At 52.7% G+C, this 27,007-nt stretch overlaps 1 protein-coding gene across 4 annotated transcripts in view; it reads left to right on the top strand.

Moving 5' to 3' along the window:
* Nucleotides 1–27,007, top strand: part of NUP210 (nucleoporin 210) — a 108,233-nt gene that overhangs the window by 32,508 nt on the left and 48,718 nt on the right. For all 4 annotated transcript variants that reach the window (XM_027042743.2, XM_027042742.2, XM_053218888.1 and 1 more), the window contains 9 exons: nucleotides 2,846–3,004; nucleotides 3,584–3,652; nucleotides 6,528–6,634; nucleotides 7,626–7,766; nucleotides 8,650–8,787; nucleotides 9,789–9,944; nucleotides 11,419–11,617; nucleotides 15,809–15,954; nucleotides 25,431–25,652. In XM_027042743.2, coding sequence (XP_026898544.1) covers nucleotides 2,846–3,004; nucleotides 3,584–3,652; nucleotides 6,528–6,634; nucleotides 7,626–7,766; nucleotides 8,650–8,787; nucleotides 9,789–9,944; nucleotides 11,419–11,617; nucleotides 15,809–15,954; nucleotides 25,431–25,652 — 1,337 coding nt within the window. The remainder of the gene's footprint in view (nucleotides 1–2,845; nucleotides 3,005–3,583; nucleotides 3,653–6,527; nucleotides 6,635–7,625; nucleotides 7,767–8,649; nucleotides 8,788–9,788; nucleotides 9,945–11,418; nucleotides 11,618–15,808; nucleotides 15,955–25,430; nucleotides 25,653–27,007) is intronic.

Raw genomic sequence — 27,007 nt, 5'->3', positions numbered from 1 at the left:
AAGTTTATTCTTTCTGGGCTTTTTTTTTTTTTTTTGTGCGGTTTTCCTTCCTTAAAAATATAATTATTTTTTCTTCCATGTTGCCCTATGTCCCGCCTCTCTTTATTTGGTGCTCGCTGTCTTGCAAGCCCATTTATTGAGCACCTACTGTGTGCCGCAGCCTGCTGGGTGCTGTGTATGCGGCCCAGGTCCCTGCCCTCCTGGAGCGCACAGCCCAGCAGTCAATCCAATGATTACCCTGCAAACATGTTACAAGTGGGGGCCGGTGAGGGAGGAGAGGGGCTCTTGGAGCTCATGACAGGAGCCTCGGTGTTGCCTGCAGACCAGTGGGGGCCGCAGGCCTCTCACCTCGGTTCTCCACCCTGTTGGTGTTTGTGTTGCTTGCAGACCTGGCTGGCACAGTAACCACACCATCAGACAGAAGAAAGCCTAGAAAGGACAATGCTGACTGAGGGCAGTGGAATAGTGGAAATGACTGAGCTAAAATGCACTGAAGCTGGGAAAACCAACCGCATAGACGGGTGTCTGTGTCCCAGGTGGTGAAGGACTTGGAACCCAGCACACCCTTGAGCTGTGCTTCCCAGCACTGAGTCACACGGGCTACGTGAGCAGGTGCTGGAGTTGGAGGCAGGGGAGTGAGCCCCCCACGGTCCTGGGCTCAGGCCCACTTCCCCAGGAGCTCCGTGAGCCTACACGGGGTGGGTGGATTAGGAGCATGTCTGGAGCATTAGACGGGGTCCGGAGGGGTCCCAGAGCCTGTCTCCTAGAAGCATGTGGGCCTCTTGGCTTACAGAGGGGCAGCCTTTGGGGATGGCCCTTTCCCCTCTGCAGACGGTAGACGGGCTGGTCTCGTGTCCCAAGAGCAACCTTCCTATGTTTCCAGACAGATAGTGACCCTTAGTATTCAGTGCCTCTTAGAAGCAGCTAGTTCTGCGTTTGTAAGAGGTGTTTAAGGGGTCAGACAAGCCCCTTATTTTCGTTGTCTTAGGCTTTTGTAAATATGTCGTCGTGCAAGATCTTGTGAGAATCAGTATATTCCCTTCCCAAAATGGCCTATTCGTTTGGAGAACTTTAAATAAGGGAGGGAGCTAGTGCTTCATAAAACAACATGAAGTAATACTGCTCTATTGAGCAGCGGCATTATTTTATCATGGCATGGATCCTTGACGTGCTGCTGCTATTTTCTGAACATATGGTCTGCAAGCATCACAGCCCAGCTTGGCTGGGCTTCCCCCAGTTAGACACAAGAAATGGGCTGTGTGTTCGCTAAGGGATTCTCAGTTCTAGTGTGCACTGGAATCCCCTGGAGAGCCTGTTCAAACTCTGAGCACTGGGCCCCCAGAGTTTGATCCAGAAGCTCTGGGGTGGGGCCAGTCATTTGTAGTTGGCAGGTGACGCAGATGGTCCAGGGACCACGCTTTGAGAGTCTCTGCTTGAGAGCCAGTTCTTGGGGGCTTACTGGAACACACAGAAGATACCCTAAGACAGGAAATAGACCAGTTGCCTCCCTTTTAGAGTTCCCATTGGAATCCTTGGGGATTCTGAAGGATGCTCGAGCTGCAATTCCTCCTGGTCCTTGTCCTGGACGCCTCCCGTGGCAAGGCCCTGAGCCGGGACCCAGAGCTGAGCAACAAGCAGGGATGCTGTCAGCGGCTCTCTGCTTTCTCTTTTCTCTCTCTTGCCGGAGGGCGGGGACGAGGCGGCACCTACAGGCTCCACGAGTGGGTTGCTGGGTAGGAAATTTGACGGACCGGGGAGAAGTCATGTGAAAGTGCTTGTGGTCTCTTTGGTTTGAATCCCAGCTCTGCCGCTGCCTGCTGTGGGACCTCCGGCGGGCTTCTTGTCCTGACTTCTGCAGCACCACCATCTTGAGGGCGTGGGCATCAGTAGTGGCTGTTTCAAGGGTTGTTGTGGGATAAAGTGGGGTAATGTGCACATCAAACACCAGGCACAGTCCTGCCACATCTCCATTTTGTGGTCAGTGGCAGCCATTTGTATCAAAAGTGCTCGTGGCCACTACCGTAGTGTGGCAGATGGATGCAGGGGTGGTGGCTTTTGTGGAACCCCTTATGTCCTTGGGGAAATTGGTTTTCATCCTGGTCCAGAATGCGCGAGTTCTCTTCTACAACATGACACAGAGAGGGGAAGCATTGACGGATGGGCAGGATGGCAACAGAGAGAATTCTAGACTGAGCTCCCGAAACCCGGTGGGAAACCACGGATTGGTGCCTTTTTGGAAACTCCCAGAGGACGCACAGATCCAGTGAGCCCCATGCTGGACCCTTAGTGCAGTAATAGAGTTCATTTAACTCCTGTATTCTGTAAGCAGTCTGCAATTGGAGTCGGAAGCCGTGCTTCATTAAAAAAAAAAAAAAAAAAAAAAAAAAAAAGGCAGTTTACAGCAGTCACTGAAAAACTGATTGTCTCTGAAAATTCACGGAGAGTGTCAGCTTTCTCCACAGGCATTGAGCATAATGTTAAAATTAAAAGGGTTGATAAGATATAACACTGTATGTTAACTATACTGGAATTAAAAAAAAGTATTGAGAAAGCTAAGCAAAAGAAAGAAATAGGAAGGAAGGAAAGAAGGAGGGAGGGAAGGAAGAAAGGGAGGGAGAGGGAAGGGAGGGAATGGAGGGAGGGAAGGAAGGGGGGGCAGAGAGGGAAGGAGGGAGGGCAAGAAGGAAGGAAAGAAGAAAGGAAGGAAGAAACAAGGAAAGTCCGTCCGTTAAGCAGCAGCCCTGGGAGACGCTTCCAGGGATTTGGGGTGGGGCTGCCACATTGGCTACTAACGTTTCCTGTCTTTGCTCTTGTCTCCCCTTTTTGACTCCGTCCGGGTGGTCAGAGCTCTCAATGCCTTCTGAGCAGTATGAGCTGCAGCTTCAGAACAGCATCCCGAGCCCCGAGGGAGACCCGAGCCGGCCCGTGGCTGTCTTGGACCAGGACACGTCGATGGTCACTGCAGTGCAGCTGGGACAGAGCAACCTGGTTCTCAGCCACAGGAGTACCCTTTTCCCTGGCCAGTCTGCAAGTGCATATGTGTGCCCCACGCGGGATATCTGCTGTTGGGAAGCCCCTTTTCTCCCTGAAAGCTTGGCTAGGCTAAAAATAACCCTGTTTTCCCTCAAGGTCTGACAATCAGAAGGAACTGAAATAGCAACACGGCCGTGTGGAATTGCTCACCTCGGTGGGTGACTCACCGGAGAGGCTCCCCGGATGGGAGGTGGTGGCAGGAGCTGAGCCGTGCTCCTCACCTCCGGAACCGTCTTGGGCGTGGGCAGCCTCATCCGAGGGGCCTGGCCGCGGCTGTTTCCACACTGGCACATGGCTTGTCCCTGTCCTAGACCTGCTCCCGTGGTTTCCAGTGTCTCTTGCAGACATCCACCTTTGCTCATATAGGAAGTGTGCTGGGCCCTTGGGTTCTGGAAAACGGCATTGTTCTATTTGGCCTCAGGCGAGCAAGCTTTCATCCCCTCTCCTTTGCCTGTGATGTCTAGATGGTAATCAAGTCATCCAAGCCAGCTGAATCCTGCCAGCCGGTCTGTTTTCCTTCCTATGTTTTGTTCCTTAATTAAGAATTCAGGTATCCGCATGCAGGGTGCTTCTAGATTACCCAACAGCACCATCTACGTGGTTGAACCTGGATACCTGGGTGAGTTGGGTCATCGTGGGTCCCCCTGGATGTTGTTTATTTATAGGAGTTAAAAAATACAAGTAAAAGGAACGGCTCCCTAGAAAGTGCTTCAGTCTGGCCAGCTCTGCCAGTCCTTGTCCGGCTGCTCCCTAGTCCTTCCCCCAGTGATGCACAGAGAAGCAGAGGGTAGGCCAAGGTCAGGGTAGGTGACCAGCTCAACAGAGACAGAAATATTTCGGTCGAGTCAGTAGGCTTTTGTCCCTTCCTGGCTTTTATTCCAAGCCTCCGTCCAGACCCGACCGTGGCTGTGGCCATTTGGAGGTTGGGGGCCCCAGTGGGCAGCGCGTTACAAAGGAGCCCCCAAAGCAGTGTGGCACTTGGTAAAAGTCTCAGTGGGGAGGAAGGGGAGGTGTTTGACTGGGGGAGGAAGGGAGGAATCTGCAGTTATGGAGGACCTATAGGGGCAGAGCCGGGGCCCAGGGGCTGCCGTAACTGACCGCGGCTTGGCAGATGTCCGCGACACATGTCACCCCTGGTCACAGTGACGGTGCTTCCTTTGTGTTTCCTCGGAGTTGACTCCTTGTTGAGCGTACTGAACTGGTTCAGGCCAGACAGCACTTGACTGACACGCGGCAACCCCTTAGGTCCTCTTGTTAGCTGCCACGTGAGCTTGCTGCTTGGTGCAGACCCCAGCTGACCGTGTAGTGACACCTGGCAGGGTAGCCCTGTGTGTCTCAGGGACTTCATTTATTCAGAAAGGTTTTCTTGGTACCTTCCCTCTGTCTGGCCTCTGCTGGGCATCGGGGCTCTGGAGGGAGGAAGCTTAGGTCCTCGCGCAGAAGAGACCAGTGTGAACGGATGGTGACAGGACAAGGGTCCAGAGCCAGTAGATGTGAGTGCAGAGGAAAGGCCTCTGGGAGATGATGTTCGAGGCAGGTGTTTCAGAGTGGCTCCTTCCGAGGCAGGTCAGCCTGGCCGAAGTAACAGCTCGGGCGCAGGTGTGGTGAGAAAACGCGTGGCGTTTTGGGGGTCAGCCAGCAGCTGGTGTGGCCCTGTGTGGGAACACGGCCGGAGGCCTGGGAGGGAGGGCTGCTCACCCGGGTAGAATGCTCAGTGCCAGGCCTCAGAGGGAAACCCTGTGGATTCAGAGCATCACTTACCGGGGATTCAGTGGGTAGAAGTCCTGCGGATTAACAGCATAGACTCCCTGTGTGTTCAGAGGTAGACTCACTTTGGATTTGGATCATAGACTCACTGCGGGTTCAGAGTGTAGACCTCCTGTGGATTCAGTGTAGACTCACTGCAGATTCACAGTGTAGACCTCCTGTGGATTCAGTGTAGACTCATGGATTCACAGTGTAGACCTCCTGGGATTCAGTGTAGACTCACTGCAGGTTCAGAGTGTAGACCTCCTGTGGATTCAGTGTAGACTCGCGGATTCACAGTGTAGACCTCCTGTGGATTCAGTGTAGACTCATGGATTCACAGTGTAGACCTCCTGTGGATTCAGTGTAGACTTGCTGCGGGTTCAGAGTGTAGACCTCCTGTGGATTCAGATGTAGACTCCCTGTGGATTCACAGTGTAGACCTACTGTGGATTCAGTGTAGGCTCACTGTGGATTCACAGTGTAGACCTCCTGTGGATTCAGTGTAGACTCACTGCGGATTCACAGTGTAGACCTCCTGTGGATTCAGTGTAGACTTGTGGAGTCACAGTGTAGACCTCCTGTGGATTCAGTGTAGACTCACTGTGGATTCACAGTATAGACCTCCTGTGGGTTCAGTGTAGACTCACTGTGGGTTCAGAGTGTAGACCTACTGTGGATACAGATGTAGACTCCCTGTGGGTTCAGATATAGACCTACTGTGGATTCAGTGTAGACTCCCTGCAGGTTCAGAGTGTAGACCTACTGTGGATTCAGTATAGACTCGCTGCGGGTTCAGAGTGTAGACCTCCTGTGGATTCAGATGTAGACTCCCTGTGGATTCACAGTGTAGACCTACTGTGGATTCAGATGTAGACTCCCTGTGGGTTCACAGTATAGACCTCCTGTGGATTCAGTGTAGACTTGCTGCGGGTTCAGAGTGTAGACCTCCTGTGGATTCAGATGTAGACTCCCTGTGGATTCACAGTGTAGACCTACTGTGGATTCAGTGTAGACTCCCTGTGGGTTCAGAGTATAGACCTGTGGATTCAGTGTAGACTCACTGCGGGTTCAGAGTGTAGACCTACTGTGGATTCAGATGTAGATTCAGATTCAGATTCAGACCTACTCAGATTCACAGTGTAGACCTACTGTGGATTCAGTGTAGACTCGTGGAGTCACAGTGTAGACCTCCTGTGGATTCAGATGTAGACTCCCTGCAGGTTCAGAGTATAGACCTACTGTGGATTCAGTGTAGACTCGCTGAGGGTTCAGAGTGTAGACCTGTGGATTCAGATGTAGACTCCCTGTGGATTCACAGTGTAGACCTCCTGTGGATTCAGTGTAGACTCACTGCAGGTTCAGAGTGTAGACCTACTGTGGATTCAGATGTGGATTCAGATTCAGATTCAGACCTACTCAGATTCACAGTGTAGACCTGCTGTGGATTCAGTGTAGACCATCCGTGGACCATCCGGTCAAGTGTGAGTGAGCCCTTGAGCAGCCAGTGAGGGATGTGCTCAGGTTGGTCCTGGGCATCTGAGAGATCACCTCAGGTTCTGAGGGCTCAGGTTGGTGGTGGGCGTCAGATCTCACCATGATCAGCAGCTGTTCTTTCTCCTCGGAGGAGAGCAGGTTGTGAGCAGCTGCGGGGCCCTGGGGCTGATGGTGCCTGGTACCATCCTCTTCCTCAGCTGCACGCCCCTGTGGTCCGGGTGGTCAGGCTTTGTTGCTTGCCTGTTTTGTAGGGTTCGCCGTCCAGCCTGGTGACAGGTGGGTGCTGGAGACTGGCCGCCTGTATGAAATTACCATTGAAGTGCTCGACAAGTCCGGCAACAAGATCTACCTGTCCGACGTGAGTGCCTGTCTCGGGGCCCGGCGGGGTGTGGGACGCGTCTCCCAGAGCAGCGCCCAAAGCAGCAGGGCCCCCACGCGGGCAAGCTGAGTCCGGTGATTCCTGGTGGTGCTGCCGGGTCCATGGGAGACAGCACCGTGGGATCCCGGGGGCCTCTCAGGACGTTGTGAGCCTGGGAGTCTGCACCCCTGGCCCTCTCCCTGTAGGGCTGGAGCGGGGAGAGGAAGCCACAGACAGCACAGTCCAAGGAGGTGGTGACGGGAAGCAAGTGTTGTCTGCCTTCCTGCTCCCTTGTCATTAGCCTGAGACTTTACCTCACTCTGCTGAGGATGCATCTTTTCCTGCAGGGCCAGGAATACCTATAACTCTGTCTGGAAGTCCCAGGTGACCAAGGCCCACATCCCTTAGCTTTCTGGCTCTAGAAAGGAACGGCAGACATAGGTGGGGGGAGAGGAGTCTCGGCACATTTTGTTCCTTCAGGAGAGGTTTCCAGAATCCTCATTTGGACCATCTGGGACCTTCCTGGCGGCTTCTGAGGTTTGAGAAGAAGGAGGCAAGGTTCCCCCTTAGGCAGCTTTGCAGGTTATTGCTTTCTTTGTGTTATTGAACAAGGACCCTGACGATCCCCCTTTTTTGGGGGTGGGGGGGGGTTCAGGCTCTCGTGGATAGTCACGACCTTTTTTGTCGTTTGGTGTTTAGTGGTTTCTTTTCTGGGACCTCAGGGTCTGAGAAAGCTGACATGGGCTTGAGCACCACCGGGTGATCGCAGCAGGAGCGCTGGGTTCCTGGGCCCTGCGGGGAGGGTGGCCTGGAAGGGCTCAAAGGCCAGAGTGGTCAGAGCTCAGTTCTGGGGCCTCGCCCAGCTCGTCTGCTGGTTTTGAGGCCCCTGGGCCTCAGGCGGCCCCATGGCCTGACCTTGCTCCTTTCCTGCATTCTGACTTCCGGACTCGTCCCAGAAGCGCCTCTCTCACCCATCCTGCCCCCCTTCCAGAATCTCCGCATCGACACCGTGTTACCTCCTGAGTTCTTTGAGGTGCTCGCTTCTTCCCAGAATGGCTCGTACCATCACGTCAGGGCGACAAAGAAGGGCCAGACGGCTATCGAGGCAGCCCTCACCTCCGTGGTGGACCAGGCAAGTTGGCACCTCCCTCCGTGTTCACTCCCCGTGCCCTCCCAGGCCGGACATGAGCCCTGGAAGGCCGGGGACCCCCGGCTCAGCCTGGTGTGCTGCTCTCATGGGTACCGTGAGGGTCGCCTCCGTCTGGGCTCTCGAGGGCTGTCTGGTGGTGGGGCTTGGGGCTTTCCCTGTCCCCCGTCCCCATACTGGGTGCCCCTCTTCCCCTGCCCTTTGCCAGCGCCTGTGAAGGTGAGTCTGCCCTTCTGGGATTGGGGCAGAAACCCTGTTGGGGAAACCACGCTGGGCCCGTGTGTCTAGCTGTGCTGCAGCCAGGAGCCAGGAGCATCCCTTTGGCCATTTTGGCTGCTTGGGTCCTTCCAGGTCCTTTCATTTAAAAGGCCGGTCAGTTTTAGGTGTGAGCAGGCTTTTACTGATTGGGAAATTGGCATGGGTGACGGGTGATCTCTTCCTACCCTGCACAAACCTGCCCCGGACCTGGAGGAGGCAGCTAGAGGCAGCAGAGAGAACAGCCTGGGGGTCAGACAACGATTCCTACCAGTCTTACTTCAGCTCTGGGGGTTTTGGGCAAGTTGCTTTCGTGCCCCATGCCTCAGTTTTCCTGCCTGTAAAGCGGGATAACCACATTGTCCCACCTGGGGTGCCGTGAAGATGAAGTCAGGCAGCATTTACTTGAGTGGCTGTTACAGAGCCGTGGAAAGCTGTCTCCATGGAGACAGAGGAGGCTGGAGGGTATCCGGCATCATCCTTCCTGCTCCCCGACAATCACAAAATCTCCTTGTGACCTGATCTCTGGGGAGGGGTGGGGGTCTGCTTGGGTGCAAAAACTTCTGATGACCTGATTGTCATGGTGACGTGCAGCTCCCTCACCCCCTTGTAGGATGGAGGGGTCCACACGTTGCGGGTACCTGTGTGGAACCAGCAGGAGGTAGAAATTCATGTCCCCATCACCCTCTATCCGAGCATCTTGACGTTTCCATGGCAACCAAAGACGGGCGCCTATCAGTACACAATAAAGGTAACTGTGACACCCCACATCTGGGTTCGCTCCTTTGGGGGTTTCCACGGGATTAGGGCTTTTTGTCTATTCTGTGTCTTTTACTGTTACCTTCTAGTGGTCGGAGAGAATTTAAAATCGGGGACTTTTTATGCTTTTTCTACTTTCTGGGGTGTCCGTCACAGCATCATATTTTGGCAATCAGAAAAAACAAAAACCCAGATCAACAGACAAGGAAGCACGATAAAGGAAGCCTCGAGGGCACATTCAACTTCAGCATTTGTTTTTGTTAAAAAATAAAATAATACTGATAAAAAAGAAGGTTGTTTTCCAAAAGCAGTGTAAATATCCTTGGAGAAGAATTTGAAATTCAAGGCGAGAACATCTCTAACTGTCACCTATCAAGTGTTCTCGGTCTTTGATATGCACGCGCCCACCTGGCCTCAGTCAGCGGGCACTGACCGACTCCCATGGGGGCTCGAGCCCCGGTGGCCCGCACTGTCCCTGCTGTCTCCCTGGCCGTGACGACTGTCACCGGCACCTGCTGCCTGTTCACTCAGGTGTGTCCCCGTCCAGGGCTTGGGGTGCTGGCCCCCGATGTGGGGAGCCACTGGACTGCCTGTACTTCAGGGGAGATGGCTAGCAGCGGGGGGGCTGTGTGCCGGGAGGGAGCCTGTGCCTGGTCGGGGAAGCAGCTTCCTGGACCTTGCCGTGTGGCCCAGGGTCCTCCCACTCGGGTCTGGGGGTGCCGCCAGGTCTGGGGCCAGTGTCATGGGCGTGTGCGTGTGTGTGTGTCGGCCACAAGGCCCCCACAGTATGAGGACCGGAAATGAGACCCAGTAGAGAGAGCGAGGTGGGGAGGCGGCCTCCAGCCGGGGGTCGGCTGGTGCTGCAGGTGGTGAGAGGCCGCTGACCGTGAGAGTCAGAGAGCGAGCGTGAGTGTGCAGCAGGAAGAGACGGACGGAGGGAGAGAGAGAGAGCGCGGCAGGCAGGCGGGCTGATGCACTGGTTTTCCTTCCCAGGCCCACGGCGGGAGTGGGAACTTCAGCTGGTCTTCGTCAAGCCACATGGTGGCCATGGTCACCGTCAAGGGCGTCATGACCACAGGCAGTAACACTGGACTCAGTGTGATCCAGGCACATGACGTGCAGAACCCGCTCCACTTTGGGGAGATGAAGGTGAGACCTCGGGGGCCCGGACAGCTTGGGGGCGGGGTTGGGGGTGGGGAGAGGCGCAGGACGGAGGTTTCCAGCCCATCTCCTCACATCCAGCCTTCAGGCTTATTCAGAAGCACTTTGGCCCTCAGTCTTGGACTGGGTTTTGGTGGCCGGCAGGGGGATGGGGGTCAGGCCCCAGCCCCGCCCTTGAGGAGCTCAGGTCAGGTCACAGCAGGGGGATGGGTGTGATGTCCCCCGCCAGGCAGGGGATGAGACCAGAAGGGGCAGGGTCAGCATAGTGAGAGTTTCTGGAAGGGGGACCAGGGAACACAGAAGACATGAGGTAACCAAGGGGTCATTCTAGAAAAGTCCTCAGACCTGAAAGGAATGAAATCTCCAAGTCAGAAGTGCCACTGAGTGTTGGCAAATTCATGGTCAAAGGGAGGCCCCAGACTCCGTGAGACCTGGCTCTGACTCATTTCCTTCTCTGTACTGGAGCCCTGCACCTGGCTGTTGACCCCAGGTGGTGCAGGACCAACTCACGTGGCGAAGGCCATGCGTGGTGGGTATGAGTCACTGCCACCCACCTTGGCCTTCTGACTTCCTGACCTTGACCCCGACCTCCACCTACCTCTATGACTTCACTTAGGCAGAAGTCAAAGCTCCTTACACAGCGTGTCCAGTCTCAACCTGCTCGTATATTATTTGGGACGTGGATGGACAGGTTGTCCTGGTCTTTATATCTGGATCCACATAGACACACACACACTCCTAAGGATCTATCTCATTCTCACGTAAAAAGGGTCGTAACCGAGACCCTTTAGCTATAGCATGATTATCAAATTATGGATGAGCTGTGACCACTGTCCTCCTCCCCCTGAGTTTCTTTAATCTCAGTAAATGTGCCACCTTTCATCCAGTTGCTCAGCAGCCTGGGGATGGTTCCTCGAGAGACTGTGTAATGGCCCCAGAGGCCAGACTGCCCAGCCCAGACCCACCGTCCAGGTTTTCTCAAGTAGAGGTGGCTAATAAAATCTTAACAAAGAGCCTGAGAGCACTGAATGAATTAGCAGGGTTTTTAGAACAGAACCTGGAGTGTAACAAGTTTTGTTTTATAGAAGTGTCATCTGTGGATGATGATGCCTCTCTCACCCTGTGTTGTGGCCTTCTTTATATTCCTCCAGCAAGCTGAGCTGGTACGTGGCTCAGGACCTTTGCACCGACTGTCTCTGCTTCCCGGAATGTTTTCCCCCTACACTTCTGTCTGGCTGCGTCTGACATGGCTCTCAGGTCTGAGCTCCTGGGTCACCTTATCAGAGCGGCCTTCCCTGACAGCTCTGTCCCCCAATTCACTGCACACACCTGTCCTCCCAGCTCAGTCTCCTCACTGACGTGTCCTCAGTGCCCAGTGCATGGCAGCTCTTAAGAAACACTAGCACAGGCCCTTCCTCTCCTGCGGAGCCCGATGACCTCAGTCCACGCCGCTGTCCTGCAGGTGTACGTGATCGAGCCCAGCAGCATGGAGTTCGCGCCGTGCCAGGTGGAGGCACGCGTGGGCCAGACCTTGGAGCTGCTGCTGAGGATCAACGGCCTCATTCCTGGTGGGGCCGACGAGGTGGTCACCCTGAGCGACTGCTCCCATTTCGACTTGGCGATCGAGGTGGAGAACCAGGGCGTGTTCCAGCCACTCCCAGGTGAGCCAGCACTGATGAGTGGGCACCAGACAGAATGCCTAAGTTGTCAACAGGGGCTGCCCCCGATTGCCCACTGGAGGGCTTGAGACAGCGGGGCGGGGGGGAGCGGGTCATAGCACGAGGAATGACATGTGTCCCCTTGTCCACCATCAGCAGTGGTCTGGTCCGGCTCCTGCTCATCGTGTGACCCACCCTGTCATTGGGCTTTGGGAGCCCTCAGTTGCCACATCTCTAAAATGGGTGTCATCTTAAATAGAATCGCATGTCCTCGTGCCCATTGCAGTGCCTGGATTTGCAGTAGGTACTCAGGATACCTGTCGGTAGGGACTTTGGCTGGTGACAGAATCCTGACACCTTGGTGGCATGAAGCGTGTCCACCCCTCAATGCACATTGACCTTTCCTCTTTGGCTTGCCCCGCGGGGCTTCGGTGGTGATGTTGGTGGTAATGGTGGCAGTGGCAGTCAGTTTTAAGAACGTCAACCCCACCAGGTGCAGAGTAAGCACTCAGTGTGTGTGTGTGACTCATCAGACTTCGTGGGAGGGCGGGCTGTGGTTGGCCCACTGCCTATTTGCAGTAGGTACTCAGGATACCCACCACGTGTCAGATGAAGAGACAGGGAGCTGCTCTTCAGTAGCTAGCTGCTCAAGGTCACACAAGGGCACAGGTGAGGGTGGGATATAGACCTGGGTGTGTCTGACACTGACCGTGGAGCCATCATCCCCTGAGAGGTGAAGACGGGGCAGCGAGGGGATTCCTGTGGATGAAGAAAGCCAAGGACTGACAATCCAGTGAGGGAGGAAGGTTTGGGGAGGGGTTGGAAGTAACAGGTCGGCAGGGCCTCGGTGGTCAGCCGCCTGGGGTAAAGACCTCCGCGTGAGGGAGAGAGAGGCCCGCTGAGGCAGGAGAGGAGCTGCCCCCGACGTGTGTCCGGGAGGGGAGCCTGTAGGCCGCGGCCCAGGCACCGGCTTGGCACCCAGGAGGTCCTGGGAATGGGGGACAAGTTTGGATTCACAGCTATGGGTCTGAGCATCACTTCTTCCTCACATTGGCTGTGTGATGGTGGACAAGTTGCCCAGCCTCTCTGAACCTAAAGTCCTTATGGGTAAAATAGGGATACCTGCTCCTCACTAGCTGTGAGGGTTACGAACGAATGTCCCTCAGCCCAGCGCAAGAAGCATGTTTCAAGGAGATTGGTTCTGAAGGTGGCAGCCGAGACCAACACCTGTGGCGTCAAAATTTCCCTCAGAAAGCTCCTGGAATGTCCCTTGGTGTAGAGTATGTGTGGCTTGGTGAAGCCTCGCATATAGGGTCCAGGCTATATGAGAAATACATACCTTCCAGCCTGGAGCCTAGCCTAGCCACAGAGATGCAGGCGTCCAGAGGACCTGTGGGGCCAGTGACCAGGTGGGGCCAGCGGGTTGAGTGACATCTATCTGGGGCCCAGGAGGCTCATGGAACAGGTGCTAGGGGGCAGATGTATCCCCACGCTAGGCTTCCTTCTCTGTCTGTCTGTCTCAGGTGAGATTGCCTGGTTGAGAGGACACGTGATGGGTCCCTCAGTGGCTGCAGCCCCAGGCCCCAAGACCCCTCTCGGTGAGTTTGGGGCTCCACTTTCTTCCTGCTGGAGTTGGCAGCTGGGGTCCCATTTCCTCCTTGTCCTCATCGCTGAAGCCCCCTTGGAAGCTCTTTGGCCATGGGCACCATTGCAAGCCTTTGATGGAGCCCCAGGGCTCCGGGCTTGGCGGGGTGCTGCGACACCTGGGCTCCTGCTCCGCCCTGGCCCTTGCTCTGCTCCCAGCCTCGGCTGGTTTTCAGCAGCCTGTTCGCTGAGCACCTAGTAAGTGCTGTGCTCTGGGGGTTCCCGGTGAACACGAGACGCGTGGTGTCTCCTTCATGCCCCACCAACAACCAAGACAGGTGGTTCCACAGGCATTTACCGTGCCTGGGACAGAGTGGGCCGGCGGGCGAGCACAGGGACCGTGAGTTCTGTCCCACCCCTGGGCGTGCACTCGGCAGGAAAACCTGAACATATTCCTCGGCAGAAACGTGCAGAAGTTGGGTGCCTAAGCCAGTTTGGGGATGTCTGGGAAGGCTGCTTAAATGAAGTGAGAGCTGAACCTGAAGGATGAGAGGGGGAAAATTAGGAGAAGAGTGTTCTGAGAAGCAGGAAGAGTAGGTCAGGAGCCAGAGACCGTAGAGGGAGTGACACGTTCCAAGTTCGGCCCCAGGTCAGGGTGGAGGTCGTGGGACGGGAGAGCCTGGCACTCGGGGAGTGCTGAGTCTCTACACCAGGCAGGCTGGGGCAGGGGGCAGAGGGCATCACGCTCAGGCCGCCCCGCCCCCACTCCCCAGCACCCACTTCCCAGCTCTGCAGAGGACCCGGCGTCCTGTCTCATCTTCAGGGCCGAGTCCAGGAGAGCATTCGCCCAGCCTCTCTGAACCTGACCGGAAGCCAGCAGGTCCACACTCAGACCTAGCATTGCCCTATTCGCTGTGTGTGATTGTGGACACAGGCCCACTGGGCAGAGCTGCAGTTTTCCGGGGCTCGTGGGCTCTGCCCGTGGACTCTATAGCCCACCCTTCCTGGTGGTGCGGGGACTTCTGCCCTGGCCACAGTGGTGGCCATTGACACAACAGCGTGCTCTGTTCCATGATCGCCCCAACCTGGAAACATCGCCAGTGCTCCTCCTTAAACCATGATGTAAAACGAATGCCATAGTGCTTGCTTCCAGGGAAAGGGGTGAGCGGGGATTGCCTGAGAAGGAGCAGGAAGGAACCGTGGGGATAGGTCGTGTCCCACATCTTGGTAGAGGTTAGGGCTTCACAGGTAGACGCGTCTGTCAGAACTCATGGCATGGTCCACTTAAGATCTGTACTATTTCACTATGTGTAAATTTGACCTTCGGGAAAGAGAACCATGAAGAAATATCGGACTGTGGATAATTATATGTATGCTAAAGCGTTTGGAATGAAGTGTACTGATGCCTGCAACTTACTTTTAAATGCATAAAAAAAATAAGATCGGTGGGTAGATGGATGGATATGCGGTAGGAGAAAGATAGCAAAATATTCATTGTAGAATCTAGGGGATGGGTATGTGGGGTTTCACAGAATTTTTTTCTAAACGTTTGGAAACAAAACAATAAAATACCATTACGCTCCCACTAGAATGCCTTTTTTAAAAATTGTGGAAAATACCAAGTATTGGCAGGGATGCTGTGCAGCAACTAGGAACAGTATAGCTTGATGTAACCATTTTAGGGAACATATTTGGCAGTGATGATGATATACAAACATACCCATGCTCCTGGGGAATAAGGACTAGGGGTGAAGATACCGGATTCTTAGGGATACGCCCAGCAGAAATGCCGAAATGCGTCCACCCCAGAAAACCCGCATATGTGTTCACAGCAGCACCCTGCTTCAAAGCCCCACTCTGCAAACAACCCAGATGTTTGCAGTAGCATGGGGAAATCGGTCGCTACGTATTCATGCAGTGAAGTCATATTTACAAATGCAGATAAAAGATGTACATTGTGCAAAGTGTAAGGAGAGCTCTCACCACCAGTGTTGAGCTTAAGAGGATAGACGCACAGGAGTTTATGCTCAGTGACTCCCTTCATGTAAACTATAGAAGCCAGCAAAATTAAGCTGTTAGAAGTCAGGTGACAGTGGTTTTCCTCTGGGGAAGGCTAGTGACCAGAAAGATCTATGGGAGATTCAGGGATACAGGTCATAGTGTTTCTCTAGATACAGGGTGTGTTCAGTTGGTGGGGGAAAAAATCATTATGAATGGTATGCTTATGATAAGTGTATTTTGGTATGGGAATTATACTTCAGATTTTGTTTTAAATTTTTTTTAATGTTTATTATTTTTGAGACAGAGAGACAGAGCGTGAGTGGGGGAGGGACAGAGAGAGAGGGAGACACAGGATCCAAAGCAGGCTCCAGGCTCTGAGCTGTCAGCATGGAGCCCCATGCGGGGCTCGAACCCACGAACCGTGAGATCATGACCTGAGCCGAAGTCGGACGCTTAACCGACTGAGCCACCCAGGCGCCCCAGTTCAGATTTTTCAGTTAAAAAAGTTAGATTGTGTATCAAGCCCAGGATGAAAGAGGGGCTGTCAGCCTGTCATGTTTTTCTTGGCAAAGGCAAGTTCACAGGGATCGTTTGGTTCTCTTCTTACAGGGAGGCTGCAGCCAGGGTCTGAGCACTGCAGCGGGGTCAAGGTGAGAGCGGAGGCCCAGGGCTACACCACACTCCTCGTGAGCTACAAACATGGCCACATCCACCTGAGTGCCCGGATCACCATCGCTGCCTACCTGCCCCTCAAGGTGAGCCCACCTCTTCCCCTTGATGCGAATAATTCAGTTGCTCAGGCAAATTTGTATTAAAACCCGATTGGTGGGGTGCCTGGGTGGCTCAGTCGGTTGAGTGTCTGACTCCGGCTCAGGTCATGATCTCACTGTTCGTGAGTTTGAGTCCCGCGTTGGGCTCTGTGCTGACAGCTCGGAGCCTGGAGCCTGCTTCCGATTCTGTCTCTCTCTGCCCCTCCCCTGCTCACACTCTGTCTCTCTCTCTCTGAAATATACAATAGAACATAAAAAAAATTTTTTTTTAAACGCTGATTGGTCAGAATAGCTTTTGGAATAGCTCCCGCTCCCTCTCGTCATCAAGCTGAAATCAGGAAGTGTGTAGAAAGAGCAGGGCCTCCCTGATGGCGGAAGGTGATCGTTGACATCTGTGGGGATGAAATGCTGTCTGCAGAGGATTCTGGTGCCTGCCTGACATCAGGTACCCAGCTGGTGTGTGAGTCCCCCTTCATCTCTCTGCGGCGAGAGGCCTTCAGAGCTCAGAACTCACTGCCTCGGCTTTGACACTGACTGCCGAGTTTGAATCCAGGTCTGACACCAATCGGTGGCAGTGACTAGTTTAATTTTCTGGGCCTCTGTTTCCCTACCTGTAAAATGGGGCTAATACAGCACCTAAATCATAGGGTTATGGTGTGGATTAGCGGGGCTAGTGAATGAGAGGGGCTTAGAACAGTGCCTGGGAGGTACTGAGTGCTCAGTAAGGGTTAGTTTAAAATACAGATGAAAGAGAACCAGACCTTCCTCCAAGGGTGGATGGGAAGGCTTCACGCAGGCCCCGCCGCAGGAAGTGGACCTAATGCAAAGCCTGCCTCTCACACAGGAGGCCCAGAGAGGGTGAGTCAGCTCCCCCTTCAGGGGGCAAAAGGGTTGTCCCGGGGGGCCTCCCAGGGGCCTCCCGGGCTGGGACAGTCAGGGCTTACATTTCCCTGACCCCCAGCTCCAGCCTGCAGGACAGTTCTGGTCCCCTTGGTTTTTGGCAACATGTTTTCTTCCCCCATGTTTCTCTCACCCATTAGAAGCAGGGTCCGTGAGATTGGAGCCTTTCACCTCTGAAACCCTAGCCTGGAGCATGGTGTCTGATACAGAGCAGATAACCACCAACGGGTTTTTTTTTTCCTTTTTTTTTTTTTCAATTGAGGTATAATTGACATATAACATTATATTAGTTTCAGGTGTATGACGTAATGATTCAATATTTGTGTATATTGTGAAATGATCGCCGCAGTAAGTCTGGTTAATATCCAGCACCGAAGGTACACATCTTTTTCTTGTGGTGACAACTTTTGAGATCTACTCTTAGCAACTTTCAAATATACAATACGGTATTATTAACTGCAGGCTTCATGCTGTGCATTACATCCCCGTGAGTTATTTATTTTATAACTAGAAGTTTCTACCTTTTGACTCCCTTCACGCATTTCCTGCCCCACACCTCTCCACAGCAACCACCAATCTATTCTCTGTATCTATGACTTCTTTCTTTTTTTTTTTTTTTAGATTACACGTATCAGTGAGATCATACAGTGCTTGTCTTACTCTGTCTGACTTAATTCGCTTAGCATAATGCCCTCAAGGTCCATCCGTGGTGTTGCAAGTAGTAGATTTCCTTCTTTTTTATGGTTAAATAATATTCCTCTGTGTGTGTGTGTGTGTGTGTGTGTGTGTGTGTGTGTGTGTGTGTGTATCATCTTTATTCATCCATCAATGAACACTTAAGTTATTTCCGTATCTTGGCTATTGTAAATAATGCTATAATGAACACGGGAGTGCAGATATCTTTTTGAGTTAGTGTTTTCCTTTCCTGTGGTTAAATATCCAGAAGTGGGTATTATTTGAGAAGGGTTGTTTTGTTTAGAATGAATGAGTGGGCAAATGTGTCCAGGCTGACCAGCCAGGACTGGAGCCAGGTCTCCTGACCACCCCCCCCCCCCCCACCAAAATTTATATGAATACCTACTACACCAGTCCCGGCTCTACACCTTAGGGATACAACAGAGCAAAAAACACACAGAAATCCCTGCCCTCACGAGCTGACATTCTAGCAGAGACAGAGGTGGAGACAGTAATAAGCCAATGCATACCATGGAAAAAGTAAGGAAGGAGAGGGTGATACGGAGGGTAGTAGAAGGGAGGGTGGCAGTGTAAAATTAGGAAGTCGGGATCCCCTCACTGATCAGGAAGCACTGAGGGCTCAGAGAACAGGTTTCAGGACGATCGACCTCCCTACGATGGCGTCAGTCACTCTTGAGGAACCCCTGCCAGAGCCTTCCATGAGGTGCGGTTTCCCTAGGACCCTGAGGAGAGATTCTTCAGGGCTCTTCCTGGGTGCTTGCTTCATGACCAGACATCCCAATTATCTGGGGTGTGTGGCTGAAGCATCAGAGGACACCGACTGAGCTCACTGTCCTGAGGTGGGATTAAGGGTGAAGATAATGTAGACGTGTCCCCAGTCAAGGCTTCCTGACTAGACAAGCTGTAGGAGAAAGATATGACTTTCTTTTTTTATCTTTCTTCCGTCTTGATAACAGTTAAGATCAGGTTTATTTACATGTAACAAAATCTAAAACAGTGTCTTAGCCAAAAGAGAGTTTATTTCTCTTTCACGTGAGAGGTCTTGCCTGGGGCTAGTGTGACAGTTCCATAGTATCAGGGACCTAGGTTTCTGTCTTTCCTCATTCTAGTATGTGGCTTTCATCCCCAAGTTTGTCTCACAGTCTAAAATAGCTGCTGGAGCTCCAGCTATCACATCTGTATCCCACATAGCTAAAAGAGGAAAGAGCTTTCCTTTCAGCTAAGTTAGCTTCTTGTAGTAGCCTTGTCAGGAGTTTAAAAGAACAGTTTCTACCTGCATCTCACTGGCCAGAACTAAATCCATTGGCCATACCTAGCTTCAACAGAGACCGGGAAATATTTTAGCTAGATGCTTTTCTACCCTGACAAAATGAGGGTTCTTTTCTTTAAGGAAGAGGGGAGCATAGAAACTAGGAAAGCAACTATCAGTGACTGTTTGCTTGTCCATCCGTCAATTTGCCCTGCAGATTGTCCCTGGGCACTTTGTTGGTACAGTCCAGGCTGGGGAGACAGAGATCCTGGGTGAAGTCCCATACTGTGCCCTGGGTGGCCACTGGTCTGTGGGGGAGGCAGCTGCTCAGACAACTGCAATGAGCATGCCAGAGATAAGGAGGAGTCCCGAGGGGAACAGGTCACCAGTGAACACAGAAGGAGAAGGAGGGCATGGAGGCAGGAAGCTTGGCTGCTGAGAGCACTGGAAATGGTATATCTTGGGTGAGATAAGAGGCTGGGAGGTCTCCCTGGGTCAGATCAAGGAGGGTTTTGAATGCTGGGCTAGGGGCTAGATATTTATTCTGTTCTCACCCAGCAGTGGGCAGCTGGTGAAGGTCAGGGGACGACAAAATCAGGTCCACACATAAGATGGGCACCGCTCAGCTCTGGCCCCCACCCCCGACTTACATGTACCTTCCTCCGTCTGTTTGGACTATGGAGGCCTTGTGCTTGCTGGCTACCTAATTCCCTCCGCGGTCCGCACCCCAGGTACTCTTCAGCTTTTGTCTGCTGCAGGGATCTGGAGACCCTTGGCCCCCGTGCAGGTTACTCTCTGGGAGCCCCCAGTGCCCGGGTGTGAGGACCCCCCCCTGGCTCCCCGTTCCTACGATGGAGCCGTTCAGTACGGCTGAACACGATGACCCCGGAGCTGCTGGGATAGCCGGGGAAAGTGGGGCCTTCACTTCCAACCACCCCGCCTCTCTCCTGCTGTCTTTTGGTCTTAGACCAAGCGTGAGTATCCTGTGAAGGGGCACGTGCGTTCCATCTGCTAGAAATGGAAACCGTCCGCGCTAAGGGCCTCTGGATGTTTAGACTCACCCTCTTGGTTCTGCAAATCAGGAGACTGAGGCCCGGAGTAGACGTCTGGTCTGACGTGCACAGGCCCTCTCCTCTCTGGCTTTGCCCCTTCAAGTATCTGTGCTCTGACATCCACTGAGGAGCCCTTATGATTTATGAGCGTCCTTCGTTAGCAGTGGTGATTATTAACCTTTCTCCCTGGCACAGAATTTCTGTCCCGTTCATGCCGGAATGGGAGGGGAATTGCACGCAAAGGTGGTTAATTCATAGTTTGGCAGCTGTTAGTTACAGGACGTGTGGTGCCTTTACACGGTCTTCCCCTTTGGGCTGGCGGTGGAAAAAAAATATCCTTTGGCAGGGTTTACAGTGACCTGCTTTGCCCACAGTGAAGTTTTGCTGGTTGTAGCATCGACACACAGGGAAGAACAGGGGGTCTGCAGTCGGAACACACGGGATACACTTGGACACGTTGCTTCACTTTGCTGGGATTCATGTTTTCCATCTGTAAAATGGGGATGATAAGGATAGTTGATAATAGCACGGGCCATTTTTTTTTTTAGTGTTCACTTATGTTTGAACATTATGCGAGTGGGAGAGGGGCAGAGACCGGACAGAGGATCCGAAGCAGGCTCTGAGCTGTCAGTGCAGAGCCTGATGCAGGGCTCAAACTCATGAACCGAGAGAGCACAACCTGAGCTGAAGTCTGACACTCAAATGACTGAGCCACCCAGGTGCCCTAGCTCAGGTCATTTATTGAGCCCGTGTTGCTGGACATGTATTTGGGGCTTTCATTCACATTCCCTTGAATCTCTTTTTTAAAAAATTTATTTACTTATTTTGAGACAGAGAGGGAAAGAGAGAATCCCAAGCAGGCTCTGCACTGTCAGCACAGAGCACGATGTGGGTCTCCAACTCACACACCATGAGATCATGACCTGAGCCAAAGTCAAGATCAGAGGCTTAACCGACTGAGCCACCCAGGCACCCCCTGCCCCCAACTCCTTGAATCTCTTTGGTAATCCCACGAGGTGCAAGTTCTTGTTATACCCATTTTACAGAATGCAGAGACTGCGCCTCCTAGAGGTTAACCTGCTTGCGGCCACACAGCTAGCCAGTAACAACTTCATTCTAGTTGTGGCGACAGAAACAAATGACTACATACAAAGTGATGGCAGGTAGTAATAAGGGCAGTTGAGCGGGAAAGGAGGTAGCAGGTGACAAGAGGTTCTGCCTTACGGGATCAGAGAAGGCCTCTTGGAGGAGGTGATGTTTGAGCAAAGAGGCCTGAGTGGAGTAGGAGGGCCAGGGAGGAAAAGTCAAAGGCCCTGGTCATGCTTGGCCATTCACATGCAGAAAAAGGGCTAGCTTGATGGTTTCAAAATCTGGGCACGCAACAAGGCAGAGTCTGCGGGTGGGGGCGCCCCGGGGTTTTTGAAATTGCCTGCGTCTACACACGTGCATATGTGTGCAGGGAGGGATTCCTGGAGGGTTGATAACCAATAGCAAATTCAGAAAAATATTGGGGAAAAAAAAGTTAAAAGGACAGAATTCTCATTGACAAGTGATTCCCTTTCTTTGCTAAGGGTTTAATGTAAGTCCACAGCCAAGAGAAGCTGTGCCCTGTAGGCCTCAGCAGATCGTCACCCTGTCCCCCTCGAGGGCGTGTGCATCTTAAAGCTGTCACTCCGGTGACTCCCCTCCATAGCGAGGTGGCAACTGGCTGGGGCACTGCTCTGGGTCCAGGACTACGGGTGACAGCCAGGTGGTTGTCGGAATCTGTGAGGACGTCAGGTTCTTGGCAGTTGAGGAATTACACAGCCGCCGTGGGGGTGAGGGCATGGAGGGAGCTAGGTGAAGGGTCAGGGGGCCCTGAGGGGTGGCTCCGTCACCCCAGTCCTGGCAGGTGACTACAGAAATGGACTAACACCCTACAGTGAGTGGAGTTCACACATGCGGGGCCAAAATGGAAGGGGGCTGGCACTGCCTGAGCGCTGGGATGCTTTGGTTCAGCCCAGGCTTTATGACATCCCAGCAATACATTCTGGTCTCCACCCGCAGAGGGGTGGGAGACTGGATGCTCTGCCTCAAGCAGCACCAACACTCAGGGCTCCAAGGATTCTTGGAGAGGAGAGCTTGGGAGAGCCGGACCTGGGCATAGCTGTCAAGTACTCTACGTCCTAGGCATTAAACTAAGGACTCCCTCGATCTGTGTTAGCGGTAGCCTCCATACTCCCAGCATGCTGGCCATTCTGAACCAGAAGCGGCCCCTGCCCAGGTGGACTCCGGGCTAATGCAGGCACGGCACCTGTGTGCATCTGTGCCGTGCCCACAGCAGACATAGCTGATGGACTCTGGTGCCCTTTACTGCCTGGTGCTGATTCCACCTTAGGAAGCGGCTCTGTGGACCCCCACCCTTGCCAGCTGTTGAAAGGCAGTCAGAGGAACAGGTGTTTGTAACTCTTGTTCTAAAAGACGTTGGGAATCATGAGAGGTTAAGGTATCGTTGAGGCCAAGAGTAGGGGACAGGCACACACTTAGTCACTGCAGCTTTGTAATGACCCATCTGTCAGACACATTGGTCTGTTTCCAGGTGTCAGTTTTAGGGTTTGGTTTTTGTTTTTATTATTATGTACATGTAAGTTATATAGTTCCAGACTTAAAGCTATATCAGAAAGATACTTAGGGGTGCCTAGTGGCCCAGTTAAGCATCCAATTCTTGGTTTCAGCTTGGGTTCTGAATTTGAGCCCCACGTCGAGCTCTGAGCTGACAGTGCAGAGGCTGCTTCAGATTCTCTCTCCCCCTCTCTCTCTGCCCTTCTCTCTCAAAATAAGTAAATAAAACTTAAAAAAAAAAAAAAAGAGATACTTAGAAATCTCACCTCCATTCCTTTTTGGGGGAGTCAAGAGTCACATGTAGACTTTTGACGTGCTGGGTGGGTCAGCACCCCTAACCCCTGCGTAGTTCAAAGGTCAAGTCTCTATACAAATATCAAATTGTTATGCTGTACATCTGAAACCAATGCTATGTTATATGTCAATATATCTCAATAAAAAGTTAAGTAAAAAAGTGAGTAACTAAATAAATTCTTTAAAAAGAGTGCACATTTCCCTGCATACTCACCAGCACAGTGTGTGCTCAAACTTTTAGATTCTTGCTAATCATATGGCTACGAAATAGTATCACGGGGTCGCCTAGGTGGCTCAGTTGGTTGAGCATCTGACTTTGGCTCAGGTCATGATCTCATGGTTCATGGGTTCAAGCCCCACATCGGGCCCTGGGCTGACAGCTCAGAGCCTGGAGCCTGCTTTGGATTCTGTATCTCCCTCTCTCTCTGACCCATCCTCCGCTCATGTTCTGTCTGTCTTTCTCTCTCTCTCTCTCTCAAAAAATAAATACACATACAAAAAAATTAAAAAAGAAAAAAGAATCTAGGGGCAGGGCGCCTGGGTGGCTCAGTTGGTTGAGCATCAGACTTCAGCTCAGGTCATGATCTCACAGTTTGTGAGTTGGAGTCCCACATCGGGCTCTGTGCTAACAGCTCAGAGCCTGGAGCCTGCTTCAGATTCTGTGTCTCCCTCTCTCTCTGCCCCTCCCTGCTCACGTTCTGTCTGTCTCTCTCAAAAATAAATAAACATTAAAAAAAAAAAAAAAGAAATAGTACCACAGAGTCATTGTAATTTCCCCTGTCTTTTTTAAAAAAATATTCTTGTTTTCTCTACGTTTTTCATTTCTCATACAGTTTGATTGCTGTGGTTATAGAAGAAAGCAGGCCCTACCTTTAATGAGCCCTTAGGCTGATCAGGGAGGTAGGTCCCCAGACCAATCCATTTCCTTGCAGTATGCTGACACGAGGCAAAGCAGGGACCAGAGAATGAGCTGTCTGCCCTGGCAGGCTGGACTTCATCGGGTGAGGGAGGAAGTGGGGGCTTCTTGGAGAAAGGAGTAGGTAAGGGGACAGGGTCAGTGGGGTGGCTTCTGTGAGGGCTAGTCTAAAGGTGGGACTAGGAGAGATGAAGCGAGGGCTACCCTGGAAGAGCCCGAATCCTGGGCTAACTAAGCCTTTCTTCCGAGGACAACAGGTGCTACAGGTTTAGTGCAGGAGTGACGGGGTCAGATCTGTGCTTTCAGAAGGGATATCTGGAAGTTCTTGGAGGGTAGAGTGGGGTCCAACAGGGAAGCCCACTGGTAAGTAAGTAGTTGGGGCAACCTCAGCGAGACCCTCTGGAGCAGAGCAGGTAAGCCCCAGCAGGGAGCCAGGGAGCAAGGCTGCAGGACCCCTCAAAGAGACCCCAGCTGTGTCTGTGGAGGGAGGTGTCCTTGGGCAGAGCAAACCACGTCTTCCTGGTGGAGCTGGCCCTCTCCCTGATGTTGGATGGGAATGGCACCCTTTCTTATAGACTCTAAGCTCTGCCCTTGTCTGTGCAGGGAGGCCCTGGGACCCCAGCACAAAGATTGTGAAAGCAGATGAGGGCTTTTATAAAAAAAAAATTATTTTGTTTTATTTTAAAGCTTATTTATTTTTGAGAGAGAGAGAAAGCACGTGCTCAAGTGGGGGAGGGGCAGATAGAGAGGGAGACACAGAATCCCAAGCAGGCTCCAGGATCTGAGCTGTCAGCACACAGCCTGATATGGGGCTCAAACCCACGAACCGCGAGTTCATGACCTGAGCTGAATTCGGACGCTTAACCGACTAAGCCACCCAGACGCTCCTAAAAAATTATTTTACTTTGTCCTTATTTGTTGAGTACTTTTAGGACTTAACGTTCACTCTTTCCTTCAGCAGATAATGATTGAGCACCGACTATGGGCCAGGCACTGTTGTTCTAAGTGCTGGGGACAAAACAGGCAAAAAAGTCTTGCCCCCTCCCCTTCCCCCACAGCTTATCGGTACGTTGTAGAAAGTGTGGGGGAGTCTGCAGAGGAAGAAGGAACCAAACCGCCAGCAAGGACAGGCTGCCTGCATTTCCCTCCGTCTTCTGGTGTGTTTCTTTGTAGGATGGCTTTATGCTTTTTAAAGCCACGTGGCTGTGATCAAACTGGAGTCAGTTTTGTATCCGGCTCTTTGTAAATGCTGCCTCGGGGACCCGTGGAACCTCCCATTGTGTGGATGTACCACGTTTATTTACCCAGCCCCGCACTGTGGATTTCAGATTGTTGCCTATGATTTGCTATTGTAGGTAATAGTGTGACAAACGTCTCTTTGTGGGTGAATCTGTTTCTGTCCTTCCTGTTCTGTTTAGGTTAGATTCCAGGTGAGGAGTTCCTGGGTTCCAGGGCAAGTGCTGTGGGTATTTTCAAGGCTTTTACTGATTATTTTACAGAAGAGGCAAGTCTGTTTAGCCCTCCCCTCAGCGGCATATCAGAGAGTGAGGACACAGTTCTTCCCAGAGCCTTCCTATGCCTTTGGATCTTGACAACAGTCCTGGTAGTGTTGCTGATGAGCAGACTGAGTTCCAGAGAGGACTTGGGGCTTGCCTGACCTCTGCAGGGGCGAGTCGGCAGCAGGGCGAGGCCTCACCTGCACAGGCCTCCCAGAGGAATGCTGCCTCTCCTTTCCCCCTCACCCCCCCCACAGGCTGTTGACCCCTCCTCCGTCGCCTTGGTGACCCTTGGCTCCTCAAAGGAGATGCTGTTCGAAGGAGGTCCCAGACCCTGGGTCCTCGAGCCTTCCAAATTCTTCCGGAACATCACCTCTGAGGACACAGACAGCATCAGTCTGGCTCTCTTTGGGCCCTCTACCTCCCGGAATTACCAGCAACACTGGATCCTCGTGACCTGTCAGGCCTTGGGCGAGCAGGTAAGAACATGGCTGTCCCTAGACCCACCTTGCCCAGAGGGAGAGGGGTGCAGAGTCGTGTTGCCTGAGTACCCTGCTGTGCTCACAGCACCATTTCACAGACAGGCAAACTGAGGATCAGCGAGGTGGAAGGACTGAGTAGACACAGGCAGGTTGGTCTGGGGGCAGCAGCTGGGACCCTCCTGACACATGGCGGCTTTGCTAGAGCCAGTCAGTCTCAGCTCCCTCTCCACTAGTGGGGGGACTTCTTGTCTCTCTGGACTGCATCGTTTCCTGCCACCATATCAGAGGATGGGACGAGATCGGGGGTCACAGTCAGAGGCCTCCGGGGTTCAGGCGGATATCATAAACGAGTGAGGCCTCAGCCCAGATTTGGCAGATTGTTTTTGGTGTTTCAGGATAAGCCAGGAATCCCAGTAGTTTTTCTTCTTTTTTTTTTTTCTGTGAAATCTCTTGATTTTTGTTTTTCACAATGCTGAATGAAAACCGAAAAAATTAGGAGACTGGGTGGACCAAACACAACACGTCTGTGGCCAAACTCTCCTGGGGCTAGAGCCACACCAGAGCCCCTGTGTGAAGGACTGGGCTGGACGGGGTGGCAGCTTACCCATCGGGTCCCTGTGCCTGGCCCTCCGGAGGCTCAGGGCCGCCCACCAATTTGCTTCTAGCAGGGATGTAGCCCTCCATTCACAGGGTGCCCTGGAGCCGGGAAACAGAAAGAGGGTGGGAGGCCAGCGTGACCCAAGAAAGAAGGAGAGGGGCGCCTGGGTGGCTCAGTCGGTTGAGCATCCAACTCTTGATTTCGGCTCAGGTCACGATCCCAGGTTCGTGGGTCGAGCCCCATGTCAGGCTCTGCACGGATCATGGAGCCTGCTTAGATTCTCTTTCTCCCTCTGCCCCTCTCCCCCACTCTTGTGTCCTCTCTCTCTAAAATAAAATTTAAAAAACATTAAAAAAAAAAAAAGAAAGAGAACACATGTCTTCAGGGAAGTGGAGAATCCCCTTGCATGTGTAATAGTGTCAGCTGGTGTTAAAACACACATGCACCCTCCCCCCCCAAGGTACCCTTTCATAAGGGTACCCCAAGCTTGCCACACGGAGACTCCCTTGGTGTGAGCAGAAAAGATGCACAGTGAAAGACCCTGATTCCCGCTGGCTTTGTCTTTTTTAACTAATAAGTAAAAGAAATGTAATAATACCATGAGGATACACCCAGTCCAGAACTAAGCTAGAGAGCTTTCTTCTCCCTGACTCGGCTTGCTCATCCGCATCCCCCCCTGGGCCGTAGGGGTTGGGCCTCTGAACAGAGGCGCCTCCGGGACCCTTCCACTCCCGTGTGCCTCAGTTCCTTGGGG

Source organism: Acinonyx jubatus, chromosome A2 (assembly GCF_027475565.1).
Source record: "Acinonyx jubatus isolate Ajub_Pintada_27869175 chromosome A2, VMU_Ajub_asm_v1.0, whole genome shotgun sequence".
In the NCBI taxonomy this organism is placed as follows: domain Eukaryota; kingdom Metazoa; phylum Chordata; class Mammalia; order Carnivora; family Felidae; genus Acinonyx; species Acinonyx jubatus.
Note: the sequence above shows the minus strand (reverse complement) of the source record. Positions and strands in the feature narration are given on the sequence as shown.